The sequence below is a fragment of the Garra rufa genome, chromosome 2 (genome assembly GCF_049309525.1).
Source record: "Garra rufa chromosome 2, GarRuf1.0, whole genome shotgun sequence".
Lineage (NCBI taxonomy): Eukaryota > Metazoa > Chordata > Actinopteri > Cypriniformes > Cyprinidae > Garra > Garra rufa.
Window position 1 is genome coordinate 7,781,329 of NC_133362.1, and position 26,121 is coordinate 7,807,449.

A 26,121-nucleotide genomic window follows, 5' to 3' on the forward strand; every position below is an offset into this window, starting at 1 on the left:
ATTGAGTATTGTGACATCCCTAGTGTATATATATATGTATTGCTACAAATATACCTGTGCTACTTACTTTGTGGTCCAGGGTCACATTTAATGTGAAACTTGAACTTAGGTTAGTTAAGCTTTTTTCCATCGAATGACAGAGATCTGTTTTGTTCATCATTAGAATCTAGAAATTAGTGCTTTTCATTAAGTTATAATATGTATTGTAGCTGTATGGGTTGCTCAGTTTTTGCTTGTTGAACACATTTGGCCAAAATCTCATGATATAAAAGATGACGCACTATACAGAGCTTATTTGAAACAGTAGATTGCAAAACACTGCAAACAAGCAGAGGTCCATCTCCAAACTGTGCGCGTCACTTAATTCTGAATGGAGGCGGGGTGGAGTAACGAGGATTAGTCACAAGCTCTAAATGCTTTTCATTGGTTAAATCCCACAAACATGTGTCTAGTTGTCAAATAGCATTGATTTAAATAAATGCAACAATACAGTCTTATTTGTAGCATATGTTTATTTACAGTGTTGGGGAAAGTTACTTTTAAAAGTAATGCATTACCTAAGTAACTTTTATGTAATGTGTTACGTTACTTGTGCGTTACTTTTGCATTACTTTTTAAATCTGGGCAGGGCTTGCTTGTTTGTTTTTAATATCAAAAGTTCTATTTTTTGGCAAATGAAAAAGCAAATTCACGTCTCTACAGTAGAACGCAGGAGTTCAACATTCTTCAGCAATAAAAAAAAAGAACCACAAATGTTAGTTTATTTAAAGTAATTTTTGCTTATTAGTATGGTTGAACTGGATCAAAGAGCAAAGACATTGGCTAATAAAATGGGATTAAATCTATATATATATATATATATATATATATATATATATATATATATATGAGTATATATATGGATATTTGTATTATTTAACATATTTAATTATTGCAGGTTTGCGTCATTCTGTTTGCATTTCACCGTTTTAATTCCTTTTAGATTATTAATATGCTCTCCACACTAAGAGAAAATGTAAATAAAATGGTTCTTTTAGAAACTGTTAGCTAAAAGGTTTTTTGAGCAGCCAAAAAAAGTTCTTCTATTGAATTACTGCAGAGCTTCCCTTCTGGAACTTTTCATTGGAAGAATGTAAGCAATTTCTGTCCTCCTGCAAAGCCAAGATGTAGGAACATAGTGTCACAGATCATCTCTTACCAAAAACCTCTGAGAGACTGAGAAAATTTGTCAAACACGTGCATAATTTACCCCAGCTGCACAGTGCAAAATGCAGTATGTGAATTACACAGATTTTAAAGAAGCTGTTAGAATGCACTTTCTTGTACCTGTTTTGCTTTCTTTTTTCAGTGAACATGTTTATTGCATGTGCTGTGAGTGTAGCACGTGTTTGGGAGTGCAACTGATACAGTTACGCTTTATTTTTGCCCTAGATGATTACAGCATTTCACTAGATTTGTAGTGAGACACGGTTTTGTAAGCCTGTTTTGTCACTGAAGCTGGAGTTTTCCAAGCAAAAATATTCTAATTAGTTTGGCTTTCTAAAACACTGTGTGAATGTTATTTAGACTGAGGCAGTATACCACAAATAAAAAGTGGGTGGAGTCACCTTTAAAGTTCAGTACAAGTCAATTCACCAACTTTTTTCTGACATAAGTTTTCCTAGTTAAGAACATAGATTGGAGATCTTAATTTTGAACTCTCAAAGTGAATTAGACAGAACACAATTTTTATTTTTTTCCAAAGTCTTCATTTGTCTTTTTAAAAAAAAAAAATATATCACAATAAATATAATTTTGTGGACTTTATATCGAGATACTATCGTATGGCCAGATTTTGATATTGTTGCATCCACTTGCATTTTTTCCATTGTTTTAGTTTTGGGATAATACTATAGTACCATGCATATTTTTAGTTTTGTATTTAAAAAAGCAATACAAGTTAGGGAGGAGTGTTTTCAGCTTATTTTTATATGAAAATAAGCTGAAAACACTCTTCCCTAACTTGTATTGCTTTTTCTTTTATAGCATTAAGACTTAAATCTCAACTATCCATTGTTTTAGTTTTGGGATAATACTATAGTACCATGCATATTTTTAGTTTTGTATTTATAAAAGAAACCAAACCAATGTATAGTTGAGGTTTAAGTCTTAATGCTATAAAAGAAAAAGCAATACAAGTTAGGGAAGAGTGTTTTCAGCTTATTTTCATATAAAAATATGGCATACAGGTGCTACAATCAATGGTATAAAACATTATTCAATGTAAATAATAATCATAATTTATGATTGCAATTACAGTTTCATAGGAAAAATCAACAGTTATGTTTTTTTGTCATATTTGTGCAGCCCTAGTATGAGCATAAACATGCATTATCTCAATCAAATCCCTTTTGTAAGACTTGCCACCCCACCTGTACTAAACAACACCTGATTTCCATAACAGAGAACCCCATGTGTACAGTGTTTTCACAGAAGAACAGCATGCTGTGATTACATTTATTTTCCCTGACTCATTCTTAAATTTGCCGTGAGGCAGCTGGACGCCAGGCCCGTTTGCTCTGGATATCATTCAAGAGTAAGAAACCTACTATTGGCTGGAGCGTGAGGCCATTTAATTTGCCCTCTATTCTCATTCTCAAGGAAACGTTCATGAAAGTAGGAACAGCATATGAGTTTACTTTCTGCCATTTTACCGTAGACAAAATCGGACTGAATTAAACACTGCAATATGTCGGTTTATTTGTGCCACGTTTCTTGAAAAATCAAAAAACTCTTAAAATCCTCGACCCTAGTTGGTTTAAACTGCTTTAAATAACATTTACAACTCATTTTAATGCCGTATTATGATTGCATTACAACAAATAAATACTGGAATTTTATAAACCAACTTCTTGCCGTTTGGTTGGAATGTTTGCAGTTATATTAGAGGAATAATTTCCTTAAAAGTAATGAAGGAACAGTTAAAGGAGTAGTTCACTTTCAGAGCCAAAATTTACAGATAATGTACTCACCCCCTTGTCATCCAAGATGTTCATGTCTTTCTTTCTTCAGTCGTAAGGAAATTGTTTTTTGAGGAAAACATTTCAGGATTTCTCTCTATATAATGGACTTCTATGGTGCCCCCAAGTTTGAACTTCCAAAATGCAGCTTCAAATGGCTCTAAACGATCACAGCCGAGGAAAAAAGGGTCTTATCTAGCAAAACAATCAATTATTATTTTTTAAATTACAATTTATATACTTTTTAACCTCAAATGCTCATCTTGTCTAGCTCTGTGTGTACTCTGTGTAGAGATTAAAAAGTATATAAATTGTAAATGTGTTTAGAAAATAAGACTAGATTCGCTAGATAAGACCCTTCTTCCTCAGCTGGGATCATTAAGAGCCTATTGAAGCTGCATTTAAACTGCATTTTGGAAGTTCAAACTCGGGGGCACCATAGAAGTCCATTATATGGAGAGAAATCCTGAAATGTTTTCCTCAAAAAACATAATTTCCTTACGACTGAAGAAAGAAAGACATGAACATCTTGGATGACAAGGGGGTGAGTACATTATCTGTAAATTTTTGTTCTGAAAGTGAACTACTCCTTTAAGAAACAGGATTTGTTTTTGCACCAAAATGATTAAATTCTTATGATGACTCCCATCCAAATTCAGGTCTTGTTGTTGTTCTGTTATGGAGATGGACTGCTATAAATTGTTTCGCAGGGCCTCTTAAACTGAAATCTGTTCTTGGATGAGCTGGCGATGTTCTCAGGTTACAAGCTCTCTCTGTAGGTCCGCTCAAGGCTCAACACCCCAGCAGACAGACTATTTCAGGCCCCTGCAGCTTTGTTGTGAAATATGGAGCCCCTGAGGGAGCTATTCGGAGCACAGTCCCAGGAAGCAGTGTTAGAGGACAGTCCGGGAAACTGGCCAGAGGTGTTTTTCAGGACGTGGGAGGTGTACCAAACCGGGTGACTGAGTGATTGTAGGCTGCTGGGATTAATTTGCGGAGTGTGGCTGTGATAGTGCGCACATTGGCTCGTGTAGAAATGGGCGGGTTGGATGACCTCTTGTAGATTTTGGCACATGAGTTGATCTTGGAGTGATTGTACACCTTAAATCAGAGATGTTATTGGCAAGGGTTTGGAAATATGAAATGGAACTGGTTGTTCGTTTGCATATAAGGCTTTTAATAAATAAAGATGGATGTCTTTTAAACATTACTGAGAGTATAAATAGAATTAACATAATTACACACATTTAAAAAATGTTTTTAATGTGACTAGCGTTTTGCATTTATAATGCAAAATATTCCAAATAGGTATATAATATATGTTGTACAACCATTCAACAGTTTTTTTTATTTTATTTATTTTTTATTAAGTAAGGATGCTTCAAATTGACCAGGCGTGTTAGTAAAGACATTTATATTCTTTTTCAAATAAATGCTGATCTTTTAAACTTTTAATTTATTGAAGAAACCTAAAAAAGTATTATGATGTCCACAAACATATTAAGCAGTACAACTGTTTTCAACATTGAAAATAATAAAATATTTCTTGAGCAGCAAATCAGCATATAAGAACAATTTCTAAAGGATCATGTGACACTGAAGACTGGAGTAATGATGCTGAAAATTCAGCTTTGATCACAGGAATAAAATGTTTAAAAAATAATACGATAAAGTTTTTTAATATTGTAATATTTCAGAATATTGCTGTTTTTACTACACTATCAGTCAAAAGTTTTTGAACAGTAAGGTTTTTAATATAAAAAAAAAAACATTTTTTTGCCCACCAATCCTGCATTTATTTGATCCAAAGTACAGCAAAAACAGTAATATTTTGAAATATTTTTACAATTTAAAATGACTGTTTTCCATGTGAATATATTTTAAAATGTAATTTATTCCTGTGTTTTTATTTTAATTATTAATTTAAGCTCAATTTTTAGCATTGTTACTCCAGTCATACAATCCTTCAGAAATCATTCTAATATTCTGATTTGCTGCTCAAAATGATTTTTTTCAGGTTTCTTTGATGAAAAGAAAGTTCAGAAGAAGATAATTTGTCTGAAATGGAAATCATTTTATCATTATAAATGTCTTTATCATCACTTTTGATAATTTTATGAATGAATGAATGTTGCATTTGTATAGCACTTTCATGTGTATTTCCGTACACCCAAAGCGCTTTACAATCATATGGGGGATCTCTCTTCAACCACCACCAGTGTGCAGCATCCACTTGGATGATGCATCGGCAGCCACAGTACAATGGCGCGAGTGGGCTCGCCACACACCAGCTACAGGTGGAGAGGAGAGAGTGATATAGCCAATCCAATGAAACGGGATTATTAGGAGGCCATGATTGACTAGGGCCAGTGGAGGGAATTTGGCCAGGACACCGGGGTTACACCCCTACTCTTTACAAGAAGTGCCATGGGATTTTTTTGTGACCACAGAGAGTCAGGACCTCGGTTTAACGTCTCATCCGAAGGACTGTGCTTTTTACAGTATAGTGTCCCCATCACTATACTGGGGCATTAGGACCCACATAGACCACAGGCTGAGCACCCCCTGCTGGCCTCACTAACACCTCTTCCAACAGCAGCCAAGTTTTCCCAGAAGGTCTCCCATCCAGGTACTGACCAGGCTCAGCCCTGCTTAGCTTCAGTGAGCAACCGATCTTGGGCTGCAGGGTGTGTAAAAAGCATCCTTACTAGATAAAAGTATTGATTTCTATAATCAATATATTTAGTTCTATAACACATTTGTTTGTGCCCTTATGAAATCAGCTGCTGCTGTAAACCAGTTTTATACGGGTGTAGTTCTGAGACTAGTGTGGTTTTGTTGACACATCCATCCATTCCTGGAGTTCCACAGAATCTCTCATGCCTGCCAACCCTAGGGCAGAGAAGTCCGGTCAAGGTGGAAATGCTTCATTAGCTTTTAGCCGTTATCAGCTAACCACAGCATGTATTGCTTCCACTAAATTAAGTCCCTTTTAACTTTGAAGTAAAATATTGAGTTTCTGCTGCTGAATGCATGTTGATTTACAGAGGGCATCTTGACCTGGTTTAAGTGGTGGTATGATTGATATTGTTGTCTTATAAAAGCTTAAAGTGCATGTATTGATAAGAGACGATAATTCTCGGTGTTTCAGACAATAGTTTAAACACGTGATCACAAATGTTAGGTCAATCAGACACCAATTAAATATGACCGTAGACCACGAAACCAGTCATAAGGGTTATTTTTCGAATTGAAAAGGGTGTATAAATAAGCTTTCCATTGATGTATGGTTTGTTAGAATAGGACAATATTTGGCCAAGATACAACTATTTGAAAATCTGGAATCTGAGGGTGCAGAAAAATCCAAATATTGAGAAAATCGCTTTTAAATCTGTCCAAATCAAGTTCTTAGCAAAGCATATTACTAATCAAAAATGAACTTTTGAGATAATTATGGTAGGAAATTTACTAAATATCTTCATTGAACATGGTCTTTACTTAATATACTAATGATTTTTGCCATAAAAGAACAATTAATCATTTTGACCCAATGTATTGTTGAGTTTTGCTACAAATATACCCATGCCACTGCAACTTAAGACTAGTTTTGTGGTCTTGGTTCACAAATTTTCTCAACGTGACTAAGATTTAAGACGGTTGTAACGCAATTTGCTCAAATCAGATCAATTGTATCAAGAGGTTGATTTGAAGGTCATGTGCAACAGGCTGGGTCAGTCATGATGATGCATTGGAAATGCACATGGAATGGTGGAGCAGTAACTGTACAATTTGACATAGAGATTTCTTTAGAGAGGGATAGAAAACATGCTCTAATATAAGATTTTATCTATGCATTTTGAAAATGCATTCAGCTGTTTGCCATACACTACAATGCAACATTTCTACAATGTAGTGAATGATGTATGCTCTGTGCATTTCCATAGGGGAAAAGAAGGAAAAAGAAAACTAACTAATGTTTTAGTTTCTTTTAGAAAAATACTGATTACTTTACCGTAGCGTTTCAACCTGTTTATCATAATCTGATGACTGAAATTACTGTGCAGATTTTCTAATTAGATGGCTAATTAGTTTCTCTGAAAAAATACTGATTATTGTACACATGTTTCAGTAGATAACCTGTTTTTCATTATTTGTTTCATTATTGTTTTAAGAAATGGTACAGCACCATATGAAATGCAACTTTCAAATTAATCTTCTCAGTGAAGAATGTTTTAACATACAATAAAGCAGCATAAAAAATGATTGATAATATGGTGTCCCATGTTATGACCTCCTGTCAGTCAATATATATCTTGACTAAGAGGTGTGTTTGGTATATCGTGACATCTGTGTGAATGAAGAGTACTTAAGTGTACTGTGTGTGTACAGAAAGTTCATAAAATGTGTTTATGGGATTGCTAAATGTATGCTTTTTGGAGGAGGATAATGCATCAGTTTTATGCATGTCTTCAAGACCATTGTTATTCGTTCCTGCACTGTAATAAGCATTGTTTTAGCAGATTAGTAAATAAAGTAAATAAAGAAAGCTTTGTTGTGGTTCATGGAGATGGTAGAAGCCAAAATCACAGTCTCTCATTATCGTTTTGGTTTGCAAACAGTTTAAACAAACAGAATCCATTCCCAAGATTAAATGGTTAAAGTATACAAATGGTTGTTAAAAATAAATTCACACAGGTATCATATTAATGGAGAATCCAGCAAGTAGAAACACTAAGGCTGTCCATCCAGTCTCCGTTTATTTATATTCTCAAAGAATTGCTGGATTAATCAATACGTCACCCTTTCTTGAGGGCTGAAGATTTTTCTGAAATCCAGTCAAGCTGTCGCTTAAGCTCAGGAAATTAATTTTTTGTCTTTTTTTAAACTCTATCCCCAAGTCTTATTAAAGCAAAATATGTGATATAGTCAAAATATTGTTTTAGAGATCTAGGCTAATTTCAAGCACGTGTAAAAATGACACTGAAGTGAAAATATAAACATTCATTTAGATATTACAATGGGTTTGTGTTGGTGCCTCCAGAATATCCACTATGTTTTTGAACGAAATGCAATAGTGATGAAAGTTTATATGGAAAATATTGAGTCATACTGTCACCTCAAAGTATTTGGACATTTAGTCATTGTTAGAAATATCTAAATATCATTATATATCCAATGCATTGCTTTGATTTAAAAACGCACACACACAGCACAAGCCATACTTTTCAAGCTGAACATTTTATGTTCAGTGGGTTTTAAATGACAAAACAATAGATCGTCTGTGGCATTGTGATTTAGTACCACTGAATATATTTCTTTCCTATGTGATTGCAGATTTGATGCCAGATTCTGAAACAAATCAGTGACATATCCATCAGACACAATGACAGCTGCAAATGCTCCGCAAGACAGGTAAATATGTGACTTTCTCATGTGACAGTGACGGCAAATGCTCAGTAATGAATCTGCATGTGAATAACATGACATGTCTTCCAGGTATTATGCTGTATGGATTATATTCTTCATCCTGGGCCTGGGAACTCTACTACCGTGGAATTTCTTCATGACTGCCACCATGGTAAATTTAACTAATTGGTTAATGACAAACTTTAATTGCATGTTATTAGATGAATCCATCAGTTTACAAACTCTATTGGATTTTTTCCCAAAGAGTTCATATATTTTATAAGTGCAATAACCTGTACAACAATGACTGTTTGGTTCAGTTTATGTTTTATATTGACCAAAAATATGAAACTGTACCTGTAATCTTTTATTTTATAAATACAGATTGATTTCAAAGCTATGGTGTTTAATGTAACCTAAGTTCCCCAAAGTGTATGGCTTAACATCTGTCTTCTCATTGTTCTGCAGTACTTCACCGACCGTCTGAAGGACGTTGAACACAATCAGACAGCCAATGGGACTGTGGTGATAGAGGGCGACAATCGTAACGTCCTAGAGTCAAAGTTTAACAATGTGATGACACTGTGTGCCATGGTACCGCTGCTGATTTTCACCTGCCTCAACTCCTTCATCCACCAGAGGTGAGACCAACACTGTATATTATACAGTTAATGGTCCAAATTTTACATACACCTTGCAGAATTTGCAAAATGTTAATTATTTTATCGAAAAGTCCTTCAGATACCACATTTTTTCAGCATTTTTGTGTATTTGAACCTTTTCCAACAATGACTGTGATTTTGAGATCCATCTTTTTACAAGACAACTGAGGGACTCATATGCAACTATTACAGAAGGTTCAAATGCTCACTGATGCTCCAGTAGGAAAAACTGATGCATTAAGAGCGGGGGATGAAAACTTTTGAACAGAAAGATGTGTAAATTTTTCTTGTTTTGCATAAATATCATATTTTTATCATTTAATACTGCCTTTCGGAAGCTACAGTGCATGTTTCCCAGAAGACAAAATAAGTTACATTTACGCTGATCTTCAAATTCAGAAAGTTTTCACCCCCTTGGCTCTTAATGCATTGTGTTTCCTTCTGAAGCATCAGTGAGTGTTTGAACCTTCTGTAATAGTTGCATACGAGTCTCTCAGTTGTCCTCAGTGTGAAAAGATGGATCTCAAAATCATACAGTTATTGTTGGAAAGGGTTCAACTACACAAAAATGCTGAAAAACCAAAGTATTTGTGGTATTTTTCTGAAGAACAGCAGGCAGTTTAACTGTTCAGGACAAACAAGGGACTCTTGAACAACTATCACTGAACAAACAAACAAAAACACAGCTTTGTATCATTCAGGTAACAACAAAGTATTAAGAATCAAGGGGGTGTAAACATTTGAATGGGGTCATTTTTATAAATTCAACTATTATTTTCTCTTGTGGACTATATGTAAACATCTTTTATGTGAAATATCTTATTCAGGTCAGTAACATAACATGCATTTTGTATGATCCCTCTTATTTTGGTAAAATAATTAACATTTTGCAGATTCTGCAAAGTGTATGTCAACTTTTGACTTCAACTATATATAATTACTTCAACATAATTCATATTACAGCAATTTTAGTATCGTGTTCATGGAAAACACACACGCGATTCATTGCAATTACATCTGTTTGCAACCCACATAAATACTGACTATAAACAATACAGCCTCATAAATCTGTTTGTGTTGTTCTTAAAAACCCTTGGATCTATAGGCTTCAGCTATAAATGTTTAAAATCAGTTGTCTGCTTGCTTTATAAAACAACAGTTTAATTGATGAATTGGACCAAATAGTGAAGCAAGCACATCCCTCATGACTCACTCCCATCTTCACAATTTAGTTGACCTTACTATTACTCTAAAACGCAGAACATGAGTTGCAATAAACAATTCTGAGGTATTGAGTAACTTAGGAATTCTTTTTCTTTCTTTTTTTCCCCCCAGGATTCCTCAGAAGTTAAGAATCTCAGGCAGTTTGTCGGTCATTTTTGTGGTGTTTCTCATCACAGCCGTGCTGGTGAAGGTGGAGATGGAGCCCATGCCGTTCTTTGCATTTACTATGATCAAAATCATCTGCATCAACTGTGAGTATCACTTTTCCTCAATTATTATCAGTATCTGGAGTGATTGTCTTCTCTGTAGTCTTTCTCTCCTCTGGGTCAGGTCACAAGGTTTGGTTTCTGTTTGGGGTTCATAATGAGTAAAAGATGGTTGGAGTTTGCACACATCCTTTGATGCTGGTATTAATACATTGTATGTTTTGAGAATCAAGCTGGAGAGGGTTCTACTTGAAAGAGGAGATGAACTCTGAGAAATGTTTGATGATGTTCTGTGTTATCGCAACCTTTACGCATTTCTGTGTGCATTCAGTGCTAATCTTAACTATCGTTTTTCTTCTGTGCTGTCTCTTTCTGCAGCGTTCGGGGCGATTCTGCAAGGGAGTCTGTTTGGTTTGGCTGGAATGCTCCCAGCGTCCTACACTACGCCCATCATGAGCGGACAAGGCCTGGCAGGGACATTCGCTGCTGTCTCCATGATCTGTGCGCTCGCCTGTATGTGTTCATTCTTTGTCACTCTCTTTATTTTCTTCTTCTTTTCCGAAGTGGAGGAACCAAAATTAGGAAAGTTCCAAACTAGCTTTGTTATTGTGAACTAAAATTATTAAAAATAGTCAGTGGCGATATGATCCCTGTCATATCTCCATCACAAAAAATGCAAAAACACCAGAAAAAAGGTTTCAATTAATTAAAAAAAATTCAGAAATCAAATAAAAGTATTATATAAAAAATGTAAATGAAAATTAGAAAAAAAAATAAAGCTAAATAGAAAGCATTAAAAAAAACTAAAAATAAAAAGAATTAGGAACACACAACAATATTACTAAAGCAAAAAAATAAATAAATATAAATTAATAGTATAATAGGATATAAATAATATTTAATTATTTATAACACTAGACAAAACAGATTTAAAATGGATGTTTAAAGCTGAAATAAAATGAAATATTAATGTAAGGTGGAAAAAAAATTTAACTAGAAAAACAAATGAAAATTTTGCCTTGGCATCTTACTGAAAAAAAAAAATATTGAAATAAAAAATAGCGCTAAATGAATATTCATATAAATTATAGCATATAAATAATGGTGAAATAACACTGAATATATAAAATGAAATATTAATGTAAGATGTAAAACAAAAATTTAAACTGGAAAAACAACAAGCTGAAATTGAAAAAAAAGCTGAATATTGAAATAAAAAATAAAGCTAAATAAATATATTCTTTTAAAACTAATAAAAAGGATGAACGCACATAACAAATTTACTAAAATTACAAATTTTAAATGATAAATTAATACTGTAGGGTATAAATAATGGTGAAATAACACTGAATCAAAACATTCAGAAGTAGATTCAAATAGGTGTTATAGCTGAAAAAATTAAATTAAATCAAACCTTTAAAAAAATAAACCTAATATATGAAAATTAAACCTTTTTTTTCTTAATATTTTCTAATAAACCTTATAAATTAAAATAAAATAATGAAATAAAATATTAGATGGAACTTAAACCTCAATGAAAAATTGAAATATTACTTTGGCAACTGAATGGAATAAAATAAGTTTAAGTACTAAAATGAAAACACAAAATGGCAAGATATATAAAAAATATAACATTTTTAAAAAGCTATATAAATATTTCAAATATATGTTTAAAGGTGAAAAATAAATTAAATTTAACTAAATAAATGACAATAAATATAAAATAAAATAATGAAATAATATTAGCTGGAACTTAAACCTAAATGAAAAATTGAAATATTACTTTGGCAACTAAATGAAATAAAATAAGTTTAAGTTGAACTAAAATAGAAATAAAAAATAACACAAAATAGCAAAATACAGTGCCTTACTTTTTTTCACGTTTTGTTGCAGCATTATGTTAAACTGCTTTAAATTAGTTTTCCCCACATCAATTTACACTCCATACACCATAATAATGACAAAGCAAAAACCAGATTTGCAAATTTTACAAATTTATTAAAAATAAAACACTGTGTTCAATAAGTGCATTGCATAAGTATTCATACCCTTAACTGAGCATATAGTTGAAGCACATCTGCATTTGACAGTTATTTGCCATTCTTTGCCTCACCGCAAGTCTGTCACTGAGCTCTACAGGCAGTTATCTTGACCTCAGGACTTGCTTTTTGCTCTGATATGCATTTTCAGCTGTTAGACCTTTTCTGAGAGGTGTGTGCCTTTCTAAATCATACTCATTCAAATGAATTTGCCATTGAATGCTCCTGAGCTAAATTTCGAGTGTCCCATAAAAGGGTATGAATACTTATGCAACGGGATCTTTTCAGTTTTTTATTTTTAATAAATTTGCACAAATGTTAAAAACCTATTTTTTGCTTTGCTTTTTGGAGTGTAGACTGATGTGGGGGAAAAAGTAATTTAAAGTAGTTTAACATAAGGCTGCAGCATAACAAAATGAAAAAAATGAAGGGGTATGAATAATTTCGCAAGGCACTGTATATAAAGCTAAATTTATTACAATTTAAAAAAATTAAAACTAATGAACAGAATTACTAACATTTAATATGAAAATAAAAATACTGTAATAGTATATAAACAAATTGGACAAATTCAAAGTAGATTCATAGAGATGTTTAATGTCAGAATTAAAGGTAACACTTTACATTTAAGTTGTGATTTGTTAACATTAACGTGTAAACTAACATGAACCAACAATGAACCATACATTTATTACACTATTTATTAATCTTTGTTAATGTTTGTTAAAAATACAGTCTTTAATTTTTTGTTTGTTAGTTCATAAGTGCATTAACTAATATTACAAACACAACTTGTGATTTTAATAATGCATTAGTAAATGCTGAAATTAACATCAAGATTAATAAATGCTGTAGTGTTTATTCTTAGTTCATGTTAACTACGGTAGTTTAAATGTTAACTAATGAATCTAATTGTAAAGTGTTACTGAATTAAATGCTGCACTAGTCCATATAAGAGGTAATGAAATGAAATTTCATGAGTACTTCTCAGTTGCTGAATCAACTCTTATTTTGCCGAAATGGTTTAGTTCTAGGTGTTTCTAGGTATTGACCTGATTCTTGTTTTTTCCAGCTGGCTCAGAGATACAGGACAGCGCCTTTGGCTACTTTATCACCGCCTGTGTGGTTATTCTCCTGGCCATCGTTTCTTACCTCGCTCTGCCTAAAATGGTGTGATGTCCTCACATCTGCGTTTCATTTTCACTAATCAAGTTTTGTTTCAATGTTTACATGTTAAAAACTAAAAGCATCTGTTCTGCAGGAGTTTTTCCAGTATTACTCTGAGAGCAATGGCTCCCGATCCAGCGCTGATGAGGAAAACAAGATGGATTTGCTGAAAGGTAATGCCCAGTACTTTGTATTTATCAAAATGTTTAATGATATGCATTGCTTAGAATTTCATTTGGACAACTTTAAAGGCGATTTTCTCAATATTTAGATTTTTTTTTTTTGCACCCTCAGATTACAGATTTTCAAATAGTTGTATCTCAGCCAAATATTGTCCTATCCTAACAAACCATACATCAATGAAAAGCTCAATTTCAAAATACTGACCCTTATGACTGGTTATGTGGTCCAGGGTCACATATATGAGACCACTGGAATAAAAAACACAGTTCCTAGTGCATCCAGTTAGGTTTCACACTGTGAATGACTGCTTTTCAGGGTTGGGGTCAATTCAGGAATGAACTCAACAATTCCAATTCAAAGAAGGAAATGGAATTGGAATTGGAATTCAACAACAATTACAGGAAACAGAGTTGGAATTGAATTGGAATTACAGGAAGTGGAATTCAATTCAGGGAAATTCCACTGAGTTCCGTTTATTGCTGTTTCTGAGCATTTATTTGTGATTGCATTTAGAGACATACATTTGAACTTTATTTATGATGCTTTACAAATATCATGTATGAAATAGAGTTGATCAAATGCAAGTAAATAAAAATGAGAACTGTACATTATGAATTAATAATTGAATGACAGTGGTGATAAGTTTCTGGATGTACTATACATTCAATATATGATTACCACATAATATGTCTCAACTCACAAACAAATGAGTCATGTTCATTCATGTATTTCATTCACTTTTTATTGCATCGAATTATCATCATTTCCTGAAATTTGGCATGTGAAATGATCATGCTTAAAGGAGAACTCCGGTGTGATATTGACCTAAAGTGTATTGAATCATGATACCGAGTGTGAACGTACCTTGCAAATCTCATCTCGGTTTGTGTCCAGCTGTCCGAAATCTGGGGTCAGTTAGCCGATGCTCACAACAGGCTGTCAATGAGAGTCAATAGGGCATCGGAATAGCCATGTAAATAAATCACTGTTCTCTTTCATCATCTCGTGTTCGAGATCCACCTATGGGAAGGGCATCCGTACCTGACCTCTGCAGAAGCATCCAATTGCACCAAGTCTGGCTTGACAGACAGGAGCGCGTGCCCACTGGCAGGTAAGGGGCCGCCCCTTACCGAGCGCATAAAAACCCCTGCACGCGCTACCTTTTCTCAGTTGACATTCGCTTCTCGCGATCTCTGCGTAAACCAGCACGGTTGGATTGCATCTGCTCACTTGTGTCTTCAGGAGGACAAATCATCTGATCAGCCTCCGCCAGACGTGAGAGTCTGTTTTCAACCGACAGGTCAGTTCCTGTTGCTGCATCCTGAGCCGCCCACGCTCTCTCTCATTCACCTGCTCCCAGTTCTTGCCGCTATGTCGCTCTCCAAGTCGTCCTCTTCTGCCGGCGGTACTTTATCACGGGCCTGCCCGGCCGCGTGTGGAGCTCTAATAGCCGCCAAGGACACTCACCAGTTCTGTGTCGTTTGCTTGGGCCTCCAACACGCGCAAGAGGCTTTGGAGAACCCGGAGAACTGCAGCCATTGCCTCGCGCTGCCCAAGAAGCTTTTGCGGCGCCGTCTTAAAGTTTCCGCGACTCAGTGCGTCGAGCTCGACCTTTCGGACTCAGATGGTGGAGTCGGTGATGACGTTGCGCAACCGGGGAACTCCCGGGGTGCAACGTCTCTCAACTGGGCTGACCAGCCCAATCCTGCTTTCCCCGAAGAGGACATCTTCGCGGATATCCTCCCGCTGACCGACGAACCGGCCGGTTCCGGCGGCGACGACGATGACGCGGGCCTTCTTGGGATGTCAGAGGACGAGGAGGCCTTCCCGCCCTCCGGCTTTCCCCAGATGAACGCCCCTGCGCCTACACCTCAGTCTATCCTCCTGGACGTCTGTGAACGCGCGGCCGCGCGGCTCAAAATCGAGTGGCCGGCGCCACAGAGCGCTTCCGACCAGGAGCGGGATATTTATGACGGGAAGCTGCTGGGACTCCCTCCCGGCCCGAGAAAGCAATTTTTCCCCGTCCTCCCAGCGTGCGCGAAGCACATGAAGCACTACTGGGGCGATCCACTAAACCTCAAACACGGTCTCGCGGGCCTTGAGGTAAAAGATATGGCAACGCTCGGCATGGGTGATCCCCCTGTCATTGAGCCGTCGATTGCCAGACACCTTAGCCCTGTCCAGGGTGGGTTGCTCGCCCCTCCGAAACCGGTCTTGCCTAATAAAATGGACCGCTTTTCCGCCTCTGTCTACCAGGCTGCCTACAAGTCCTCGTCCCTGGCAGTCAGAGCTCTTAATGTCTCGTCTCTCCTCTCCGCTTACCAAGCGGAGCTTTTGGATGATTTGGGACATCAGATAGAAAAGGGACCCCCTTCCGCTCCCCTGTGGAAGGAGATCCGCACGGTAAACGACCTCGTCCTCCGTAATGCCCGTCAGTCTGTCCAAGCCTGCGGGCGTTCCATGGCGCTTTCGGTGGTAGGGGAGCGCGCACTCTGGCTCAATCTGTCGGGTCTCCCTGACAGCGAGAAGAGGCGCATCGCGGGCGCTCCAGTAGAGCCTGGCCAGGCTCTCTTTGGCCCCGCTGTCGCACTGATGCAACAGCGATGCGACGACAAAAAGAAAGAGGACGAGGCTTTTAAGCTATGCCTGCCCAGGAAGGCAGCGCCACGCCAGGCGCCCCCTGCGCGCTTGCCTATCCCCCCCGTCACGGGACGACAGTTCCAACAGGGGAAGGATAAGCCTCGCAACAGACCACCTCCGCGACAGGGTAACCCACCCTCCGCGAAGGCCTGGGGAAGACCAACCCCTACCACGGCTGCTGCTGCCGCTGCAGCAGGAAAACCATCCCACCCCACCCATTCCGACACGAAACGGAAGCGGCCGGCCTGATGTTGGATCGATAAGGGCTCCGAGTCTACGTTCACGGGCCACAAGCCCGTCAGACTCGCTGTTTGCCCAAGGGACTCCGTCCAAAAGACGGAGAATCTCTCATGGAGGGCTCGACCAGCCCATGTGTTCTGCAGCTGTTGTGTGTCGTTGCCCCACGTTCGGGGGGCTCGTTGTGAGGAAAAGTACACAAGCAAACTTTATTCCCCTCACCCAAACAATAAAGGCTTCAGCCCATGTGTTCCCCAACACAAACATCACACAAAACACAAAGAACACTCTGATAGAAACGAATCAAATGAATTCGTTTCAGCGAGAGAACATCTCTCTGGTTCCCTGCACGCCGTCCCTAGTCTGTCCACTAGATGGCGCCATTGCATCACATATGAGCGAACCGGACGAATTGGCAGCCCAAAGCAACTCTCCGGTTTGTGTGGGGTCTCTAATGAATCATGTCGCAGCCTGGCGGTCAGTGTCAGCTCCCGAATGGGTGATTCATACAATAACGAAGGGGTACAGACTTCAGTTTGCCACAAGGCCCCCGCGCTTCAACGGAATTCTCTCTTCTCACACGGAAGAGAGCTCCGCTCACATTCTGAAAGACGAAATCTCCGCTCTTCTCGAGAAGGGGGCGGTGCAAGTGGTACCGCCACATTCAAGCAGTCAGGGGTTTTACTCCCGTTATTTCCTAGTCCCGAAGAAAGACGGTTCTCTCCGCCCTATTCTGGATCTCAGAGTGTTGAACAAACATCTCAGGAAATACAATTTCAGAATGCTGAATCACTCCTCTCTTTTAAGATCCGTAAATCACACTGCGTTTTTTACCGTGATCGATCTGAAAGATGCTTTTTTCCACATAAGCATCTATCCCCCACACAGAAAATTCCTTCGTTTCGCCTACCAAGGCGTTTGTTACGAATTCACAGTTCTTCCTTTTGGGCTCTCACTCAGCCCGAGGACGTTCTGTCTGTGTGTGGAGGCAGGACTCGCTCCGCTGAGAGCAGCGGGACTCAGAATCCTGACGTACTTAGACGATTGGCTGATCATAGCCAATTCGAGAGAGGAAGCGATACAAAACACAGCCCGTCTGCTCGCTCACATCACAGCGCTCGGCTTCAGAGTGAACGCGAGCAAGAGCAATCTCATTCCTACGCAGAATGTGGTGTTTCTGGGGCTGGAGCTGAACTCTATCACAATGCGCGCGCGGCTCTCGCAACAGCGCACTCTGTCCCTCCTGAATTGCCTGTCGCTTTTCAGAGAGGGGGCGAGGATACAGTATCGCACATGTCTCAGGCTACAGGGTCTTATGGCCTCGGCTGTCCATGTCCTGCCTTTAGGCCTTCTGAGAATGAGGGCGTTCATGAAGTGGGTTTTATCTCTTCATCTCAGCCCTTTACGCGATCTCTGCCGCTCTGTATCGGTGACGCGCACATGCACTGCAGCGCTGCGCCACTGGAGGAATGTGGGGTTTTACGCTCATGGAACGCCCCTCGGGGCAATCATGATGCGCAAAGTGGTGACGACAGATGCCTCCTTAACAGGATGGGGTGCCACTCAGGAGGGCAGGACAGTGAACGGTGTGTGGCCAAACACACTTCACTCAGCCCACATAAATTATTTGGAGCTCCTCACTGTTTGGAAAGCTCTGACTCATTTTCTCCCCCGCCTGCAAGGGCATCACGTGCTGGTGCGTTGCGACAACACCACAGCCGTGGCTTATATCAACCGCCAAGGGGGGATGCGCTCTTCAAAGCTCCATGCTCTAGCTCACAGGCTGTTAATATGGAGCAGGCAACACTTCCTGTCGTTACGGGCGACTCATGTCCCAGGCGTTCTGAACAGAGGCGCAGACCTTCTATCGAGGGGGAACCCGCTCTATGGGGAATGGCGCCTCCACCCTCAGATAGTGGGGCAACTGTGGAAGAGGTTCGGTCAGGCGACCGTCGATCTCTTCGCCTCGCGCGAAAACGCCCAGTGCCCTATGTTCTTCTCGCTACGGGACGAGGACGCCCCCCTCGGCGTGGACGCACTGGCCTATCCATGGCCCAATGTGCTCCTCTACGCATTTCCTCCGCTATCGTTAATAGCGCCCACTCTGGCCAGGGTGAAGGAACAGAGCCTGACTCTCATTCTGATAGCACCCAGATGGCCCAAATCTCCATGGCTGGCACAGATAATTCCTCTTCTGTATGCACAGCCGTGGCCTCTTCCGCTACGCACGGACCTCCTGTCTCAGGCGAACGGGGAGATCTACCATCCCCACCCAGACAGGGTGGCTCTATGGGCTTGGCCCGTGAGAGGGCGAACTTAAACACATTGGGGCTCCCCCCACGTGTTGTCGCTACCATTCAGAATGCCAGAGCCTCCTCCACACGCTCCCTCTACAATTGTAAGTGGCGTGTGTTTGAGCAGTGGTGCGATGAGCGCCGGCTGATATCATATCAGTGCTCACTCACTGCTATTTTGAGCTTTTTGCAAGACCTTATCGATGGTGGAAGATCCTTTTCCACTATTAAGGTTTACTTGGCGGCTATCGCTGCATGTCATGTTGGGTTTGATGGCACGACGGTGGGGCAACACCCCCTCATTCGTAGATTTATGAAAGGTGCCCGCCGCTCCCTTCCAGTCACTAAAAGAGTGATTCCAGAATGGGACCTCTCCATGGTGCTGGAGGTCTTGTCTCAATATCCTTTTGAACCGCTGGGAGATATTTCTCTCAAGCTTCTGTCACTTAAGACAGCTCTGCTCCTGGCACTGGCATCTGCCAAGCGTGTCAGTGACTTGCATGCACTCTCAGTTCATTCCTCATGCACGAAATTCTCCATCAATGGAGATAAGGTCTTTCTAAGGCCTAACCCGGCCTTCATGCCAAAATGCTTCCCAGCATTCACGTGCGAGGTGATTCAGCTTTCCGCTTTTCATCCTCCTCCTTTCTCCTCTACAGAGGATAAGAGGCTAAACGCTTTGTGTCCTGTTCGTTCCTTACGGGTTTATATTGACAGAACCAGCGTTTTCAGGAGGAGCGACCAGCTCTTCATTTCTTGGGCCCCCCCAAACTCAGGGAATCCCATTTCTAAGCAACGCCTCTCTCATTGGCTTGTGGAAGCCATCTCCTTGGCATATGAATCTAAGGGAGTGCGTCCTCCAGAGGGCCTCAGAGCTCACTCCACTAGAGGCATGGCAGCCTCCTGGGCTCTGTTTAACGGGGTTTCCTTGCAGGACATTTGTGCCGCTGCAAGCTGGGCCTCACCACATACATTTGTCAGATACTACCGGCTGGATGTCACCCAGACCCCGGTAGCTCATTCTGTTTTAGGTGTGGGTTCTTCGTCGGGTTGCGCCCTCGGACCCTTAACACCTTAGGCTTGAGTGGTCCAACTCAGCTTATTCATGTTTCTAAGCAAGTCATCTGCCCCCCCCCCCCCCCACACACACACACACATCTTTATTATGTGTGCATATATTATTATTAATATATCAGCATGAGGTGTGTGGCCATATTATGTGCATGTTACCACTGTTCATTTTTGCACGGCTGGTTTTCATGCTTATTATGGGGGTCTGATCCTTAGTGACGTGTCAAGCACCGCCTCTCCAGGTGACCGTCCTCTGGCTTACAGGGCCTCACTGTGAGTGTATTGGGCAACCGGGGAGCTGTCCATATCTCCCATAGGTGGATCTCGAACACGAGATGATGAAAGAGAACAATAGGTTACTGTCGTAACCCCGGTTCTCTGAAACATCGAGTGGAGAGATCCACCAAGTTTGCCCCGCTTGCCGCGAGAAGCGAATATGCTCACTGAGAAAAGGTAGCGCGTGCAGGGGTTTTTATGCGCTCGGTAAGGGGCGGCCCCTTACCTGCCAGTGGGCACGCGCTCCTGTCTGTCAAGCCAGACTTGGTGCAATTGGATGCTTCTGCAGAGGTCAGGTACGGATGCCCTTCCCATAGGTGGATCTCTCCACTCGATGTTTCAGAGAACCGGGGTTACGACAGTAACCTATTGTTTTACGCCATTTACGAGGCACAAAGTAGCTCCACACTTCATTGGTAGACTTCCAAGGGCCCTGACATTTAAAACGAGACATTGAGAACTCAGAAAAAGCACCGGTAGTTTATTTACAAGTAGATTTATACAGACATTTTCCACCAGGAACAGACCGGTCGCCGCCATCTTAAATGTAGTCACGATAAGTCGAGTGTCGAGCACGAAGGAAACTAAAACCTGATACGTTGATAACCTGATAAATTCCTTGGTGCTCGACACTCGACTATAAACAGTGAGTTCAACACTCATTTTTTATTAATTATAGTATTTTACCCCTAAATATTTTTCCTTTGGGACACTAGTGCCCTTAAAACCACAGATTCCTGTCTTAAATGCATTTACACTGAGCTTAACACTATTTTTTTTAATCTATTCATGCATTAATTGATTTATTTCTATTTCAGTTTATACAATTTTTTTTTTAACATTTATTTATTTAGTTAGATTGCATTTTGAAATTTTGACCACACACCTAAATATTTTGAATATTTTGAAAAAAGTCTTAAATGCACAACCTTACACTGAGTTTAACAATCAGTCCCCCCAAATTTATTTAGTTTTTTTAACAGCATTTTGTATTTTATCTAATTTGAAATTAATATTGACTGTACCCTAAATATTTTGACTTTAGATTTATATGTGGACTGTTATATGTGCCTTTTCAAAACCATGCACAGAGTCCTGTCTTAAATGCTTTAAAACTGAGTTTAACTCTTATTTAAAGTTAATATTTTATTTTATTTCTATTTTAACCATACCCATTAAATAGTTTGACACTCATGCATGAAAAAAAACTGCAGTGAGTTAAACACTAATTTATTTATTTTTTTCATTTTTTTAAATTAGTATTTTTTGACAGTAACCCTAAATATGTTGTGTTTGGGATTGTAGCGGTCTTAAGAACCATAGTTTCCTGTCTTAAATATTTTTACACTCAATTTAACACTATTTTTTTTATTTATTCATGGTTTTATTTTCAAATCACTTTTTATTTTATTTCATTTATTTTTTTATTGCATTTTATAATTTTGAAAATATCCTTAAGCATTTTGACTTTGAGAAACTAGTGCCTTTAAAAAACACAAATTTCTGTTTAACACTCACTTTTCCCCCCAAATTATTTAATTAAAAAGCATTTTTTTTATTTTATCTTATTTGAAATTAATATTAACTGTCCCCTATATATATTGATTTTTGACTTTAGATAAATATGTGGACACTAGTGCCTTTTCAAAACCATATCTTAAATGCTTTAACACAGCGTTTAACTCTCATTCAAAGTTAATATTTTTATTTTATTTTAACCCCTAAATATTTTGACAACACCAGTGCATTGCATTGTATGGCATTGAGTTTAACACTCATTTTATTTTATATTTTATAATTTTTATGCTATTATTGTATTTTATATTTTTGAACATACCCCTAAATATTTTGCCTTTGGTGCACAAGTGCTCTTAAAAAAAAAAGTTTTCTGTCTTGAATGCATTTACACTAAATTTAACGCTCATTTTTATTTATTTTAATTTTAATTATTATTATTTTTTATTATTGTTTAGTCTTAAATGCTCAACTTTAACACTTCCAGATTGTATTGTAACAGCATTTTTAAAATGTTATCTTATTTAATCAAATATTGACTGTACCCCAAATATTTTCGAGGTTAGATTTATATGTGGACACTTGTGCCTTTTCAAAATCCTGTCCTAAATGCATTAACACAGAGTTAACTCTCATTTAAAGTTTTTATTATTTTATTATTCTTGACAGCTCTTAAATATTTTGCCTTTTTGACATTATTCCCCTAATAAAAATCCAACAGTCTCAAATTGGCTAAACTGTGTCTTAATATATTTTCATGCTGTTTAACGAAAACAGTGTTTTGGCATTGTGTCTGACTCACAACATCTGTGTTTCTTTGTAAAGAGAAACTGACCATGGTTTTGTATTCTTGGCTTGCAGAAGGTCAAGCAGAGAAGAGGCCTGTCCTGAGTCTGACTGATGAAGAGAGTGGACCCACCGTGTCAGTGTTTGGCATCTTCAAACAGGTATAAACTCCAACCAGCTGCCCACATAACCACCCAAATCACTAGTTAGTTGCTGATTCCAACTAAAGTAAAGTAAAGCCTCTCGAGAGCAGGAAGTCTGTTTATAATAACACTCGTACTTGTTTGTTCTCCTGCCTTAGATCTGGGTGATGGCTCTTTCTGTATGCTTTGTTTTCACCATCACCATTGGCGTCTTCCCAGCCGTCACTGTTGAAGTCAAAACCACTGTAGCTGACGAGAATTGGAGTGAGTATGTTTGCATGTCTCTATATCCTGCTTATTCCTTACCAGTAGAAAGCAGATCTGTCACAACTGCTGTCTCATTTTACAGACAGATATTTCATCCCCGTGTCCTGCTTTCTCTTGTTCAATATGATGGACTGGGCCGGCAGGAGCCTGACTGCTGTTTGTATGTGGGTACGTAAGCTTTATTAGAGCATCTGCTTTCTGTATTTGACCGTCCCCTCCTGGGTTTCCATGGAATTCCTGTTAACGTGTTTCTTTCTGAACAGACCAGAACTACAAAGAGCAGAGCAGGGAAAACACCACTGGAAAGTTTCTTTGGAAAACCTACTTAAAAGAGTAGTTCAGCCAAAATAATGAGAACTCATTCTCAGTCATTCTGAACTCATGACTTCATTTATTATGTGGAACAAGTTGCTATTTCCATGCAGAGACCACAGGTTGTCAAGTTGCAAAAAAGACAAAAATGATCATTAAAAGTGGTCTTCTGAAGTCACATGATGGCTTTGTGTGTGGAACTGACTGAAATGTGTTATTCATCAAAAATCACGCCCTCTGTTGCAGCTCTTTAGTTTCATTCATGCCGTTTTAGTCTGTTCCTTGTACAAAACTATTTTCATTATTACTGCCATGATACTTTTATGGTTGGTTGAATAACTTTATTCATATTTTAATTATCATAATATGAATAAAGTAAATATTAAGGATTTATTTATTTGTAATTTCAAGGATCGTATTATTATAATACAAATAAATCAGACATCAAGGATTTATTTATTTATAATAGGTGTCAATTATTTATGTTTAGTTATTTATATTAGATTTTAAGGATTTCTTATTTTCAGAACATATCAAGGTGTTTTTCTTTATAGTAGATATCAAGAATTTTTTATTTGTAGTAGATAACAAGAATTTTATAACATAAATATTATAGAAATCAAGTTTTTTTTACAGCAGGTATCAAGGGCTATTTATTTATTTTATTTATCATAATAAAAATTAGTAGATAGATCAAGTATTTTATTTTTATTTATAGTAGATATCAGGATTTTTTGTCATACTACAAATGAAGTAGATATCAAGGATTTTATTTATTATAATACAAATAAAAAAAGTATATATCAATGATTTTATTATTTATTTATTGATAATAGGTATAATGAATTTTATTTATCATACAAATAAAGTAGACATCATGGATTTTATTTATAGTAAATATCAAGTATTTTATTTATCATCATACAATTAAAGTGGACATTAAGGATTTTATTTATTTATAGTAGATATTAAGGATTGATTTATTTATAGTATTTATCAAGATTTTTTTTATCTTAATACAAAGTAAATATACATTTTTTTTCATTTACAGTGTATATATAAATTATTTTATATAAATATAGTAAATATCAATGATTTATTAAATGCATTTTATTTATCATCACAATGCAAATACAGATTTTAATTTATTTATCATATTACAAATAGTAGACATCAAGGCTTTTATTTATTTATTTACCATAATACAAATATAGTAGATAGCAAAACTATTTAATTTATCATAATACAAACTAGTAGATAAATCAAGAATTTATTTATTTGAAATAGATACAAGGATTTTTTTGTCTATACAAAGCAGAAAGCAGAAAATTAAGGATTTTATTTATTTATATATATTTTTATTTATTTATTTAAATCAAGATTTTTTTATCTTAATAAAAATAAAGTAGATGATAATTTTTTTCATTTACAGGATACATCAAAAATAAACAAATATAGTTATTTCAATGATTTATGTATTTTATTTGATCACAATGCAAATACAGATTTTTATTGATCATATTACAAATACTAGACATCTAGGCTTTTACTTATTTATTTACTATAATACAAATACAGTAGATAGCTAGACTTATTTAATTTCATAATCCAAAATTAGTAGATATTAATTATTTTATGTATCATAATACCTACTCCCTCAAGGATTTTATTTTTTTTATTTATCTAACTATCATAATACAAATATAGTAGAAATTACATTTTTTTTAATCATAATACAAAAATAGATTGATCATAATACAGTAGAAATTAAGAATTTTTATTAATTTATCACAATACAAATATAGTCTTATCGTTGATTTTAGTTTCTTATGTATCGAACTATCTGTGATAAAAGAAATATAGTAAAAAAAAAGGATTTTTATTAATTTATCAGAATTTGTTTTTTATCATAATACAAATATGTGACCCTGGACCTCAAAACCAGTCATAAGGTTAAATTTTACAAAACTGAGATGTAAAGCTCAATAAATAATCTTTCTATTGGTGTATAGTTTGTTAGGATAGGGCAATATTTGGCCGAGATACATCTATTTGAAAATCTGAAATCTGAGGGTGCAAAAAAATCAAAATACTGAGAAAATCACCTTTAAAGTTGTCCAAATTAAGTTCTTAACAATGCATATTACTAATCAAAAAATTACATTTTGATAGGTTTACAGTAGGAATTTTACAAAAAATCTTAATGTAACATGATCTTTACTTAATTTCCTAATGATTTTTGACATAAAAGAAAAATCAATAATTTTGACCCATGCAATGTATTTTTGGCTATTGCTACAAATATACCCCAGCGACTTAAGACTGGTTTTGTGGTCCAGGGTCACATATAGTCGATCAATGATTTTATTTTCTTATTTATCAAACTATCTGTTATGATAGAAATATAGTAGCTATGAAAGATTTTTATTTATCATTATACAAATATAAATTATTTATAATGCAAATATCAGGGCTTTTATTTTTTCATAATACAGATACAGTAGATATCAAGAAATTTAAAAGCAAAAAAGTTCATATCAAGGCTTTAATGTATTTGTTTATTAATATCATGTAATGTTGTTGGCATCGCTACTAAACCAGCTCTTAGACTGCAGTGAAATTCAAGTAGAACTGTTTTTGGTGTTTAGGAAGGTCAATGTGAAGGTTTTTTGCTTGTGAAATGTCAGTTATGTC

General features: G+C 37.1%; 1 protein-coding gene across 4 annotated transcripts in view; it reads left to right on the plus strand.

Moving 5' to 3' along the window:
- The window catches only part of slc29a1a (solute carrier family 29 member 1a), a 60,020-nt gene that overhangs the window by 27,966 nt on the left and 5,933 nt on the right, over positions 1-26,121 (plus strand). For all 4 annotated transcript variants that reach the window (XM_073834832.1, XM_073834831.1, XM_073834830.1 and 1 more), the window contains 10 exons: positions 8,334-8,411; positions 8,496-8,577; positions 8,874-9,046; positions 10,403-10,542; positions 10,876-11,010; positions 13,609-13,706; positions 13,798-13,876; positions 22,781-22,866; positions 23,007-23,112; positions 23,198-23,283. In XM_073834832.1, the coding sequence (XP_073690933.1) occupies positions 8,383-8,411; positions 8,496-8,577; positions 8,874-9,046; positions 10,403-10,542; positions 10,876-11,010; positions 13,609-13,706; positions 13,798-13,876; positions 22,781-22,866; positions 23,007-23,112; positions 23,198-23,283 (1,014 nt within the window). In that variant the 5' untranslated portion in view covers positions 8,334-8,382. The remainder of the gene's footprint in view (positions 1-8,333; positions 8,412-8,495; positions 8,578-8,873; positions 9,047-10,402; positions 10,543-10,875; positions 11,011-13,608; positions 13,707-13,797; positions 13,877-22,780; positions 22,867-23,006; positions 23,113-23,197; positions 23,284-26,121) is intronic.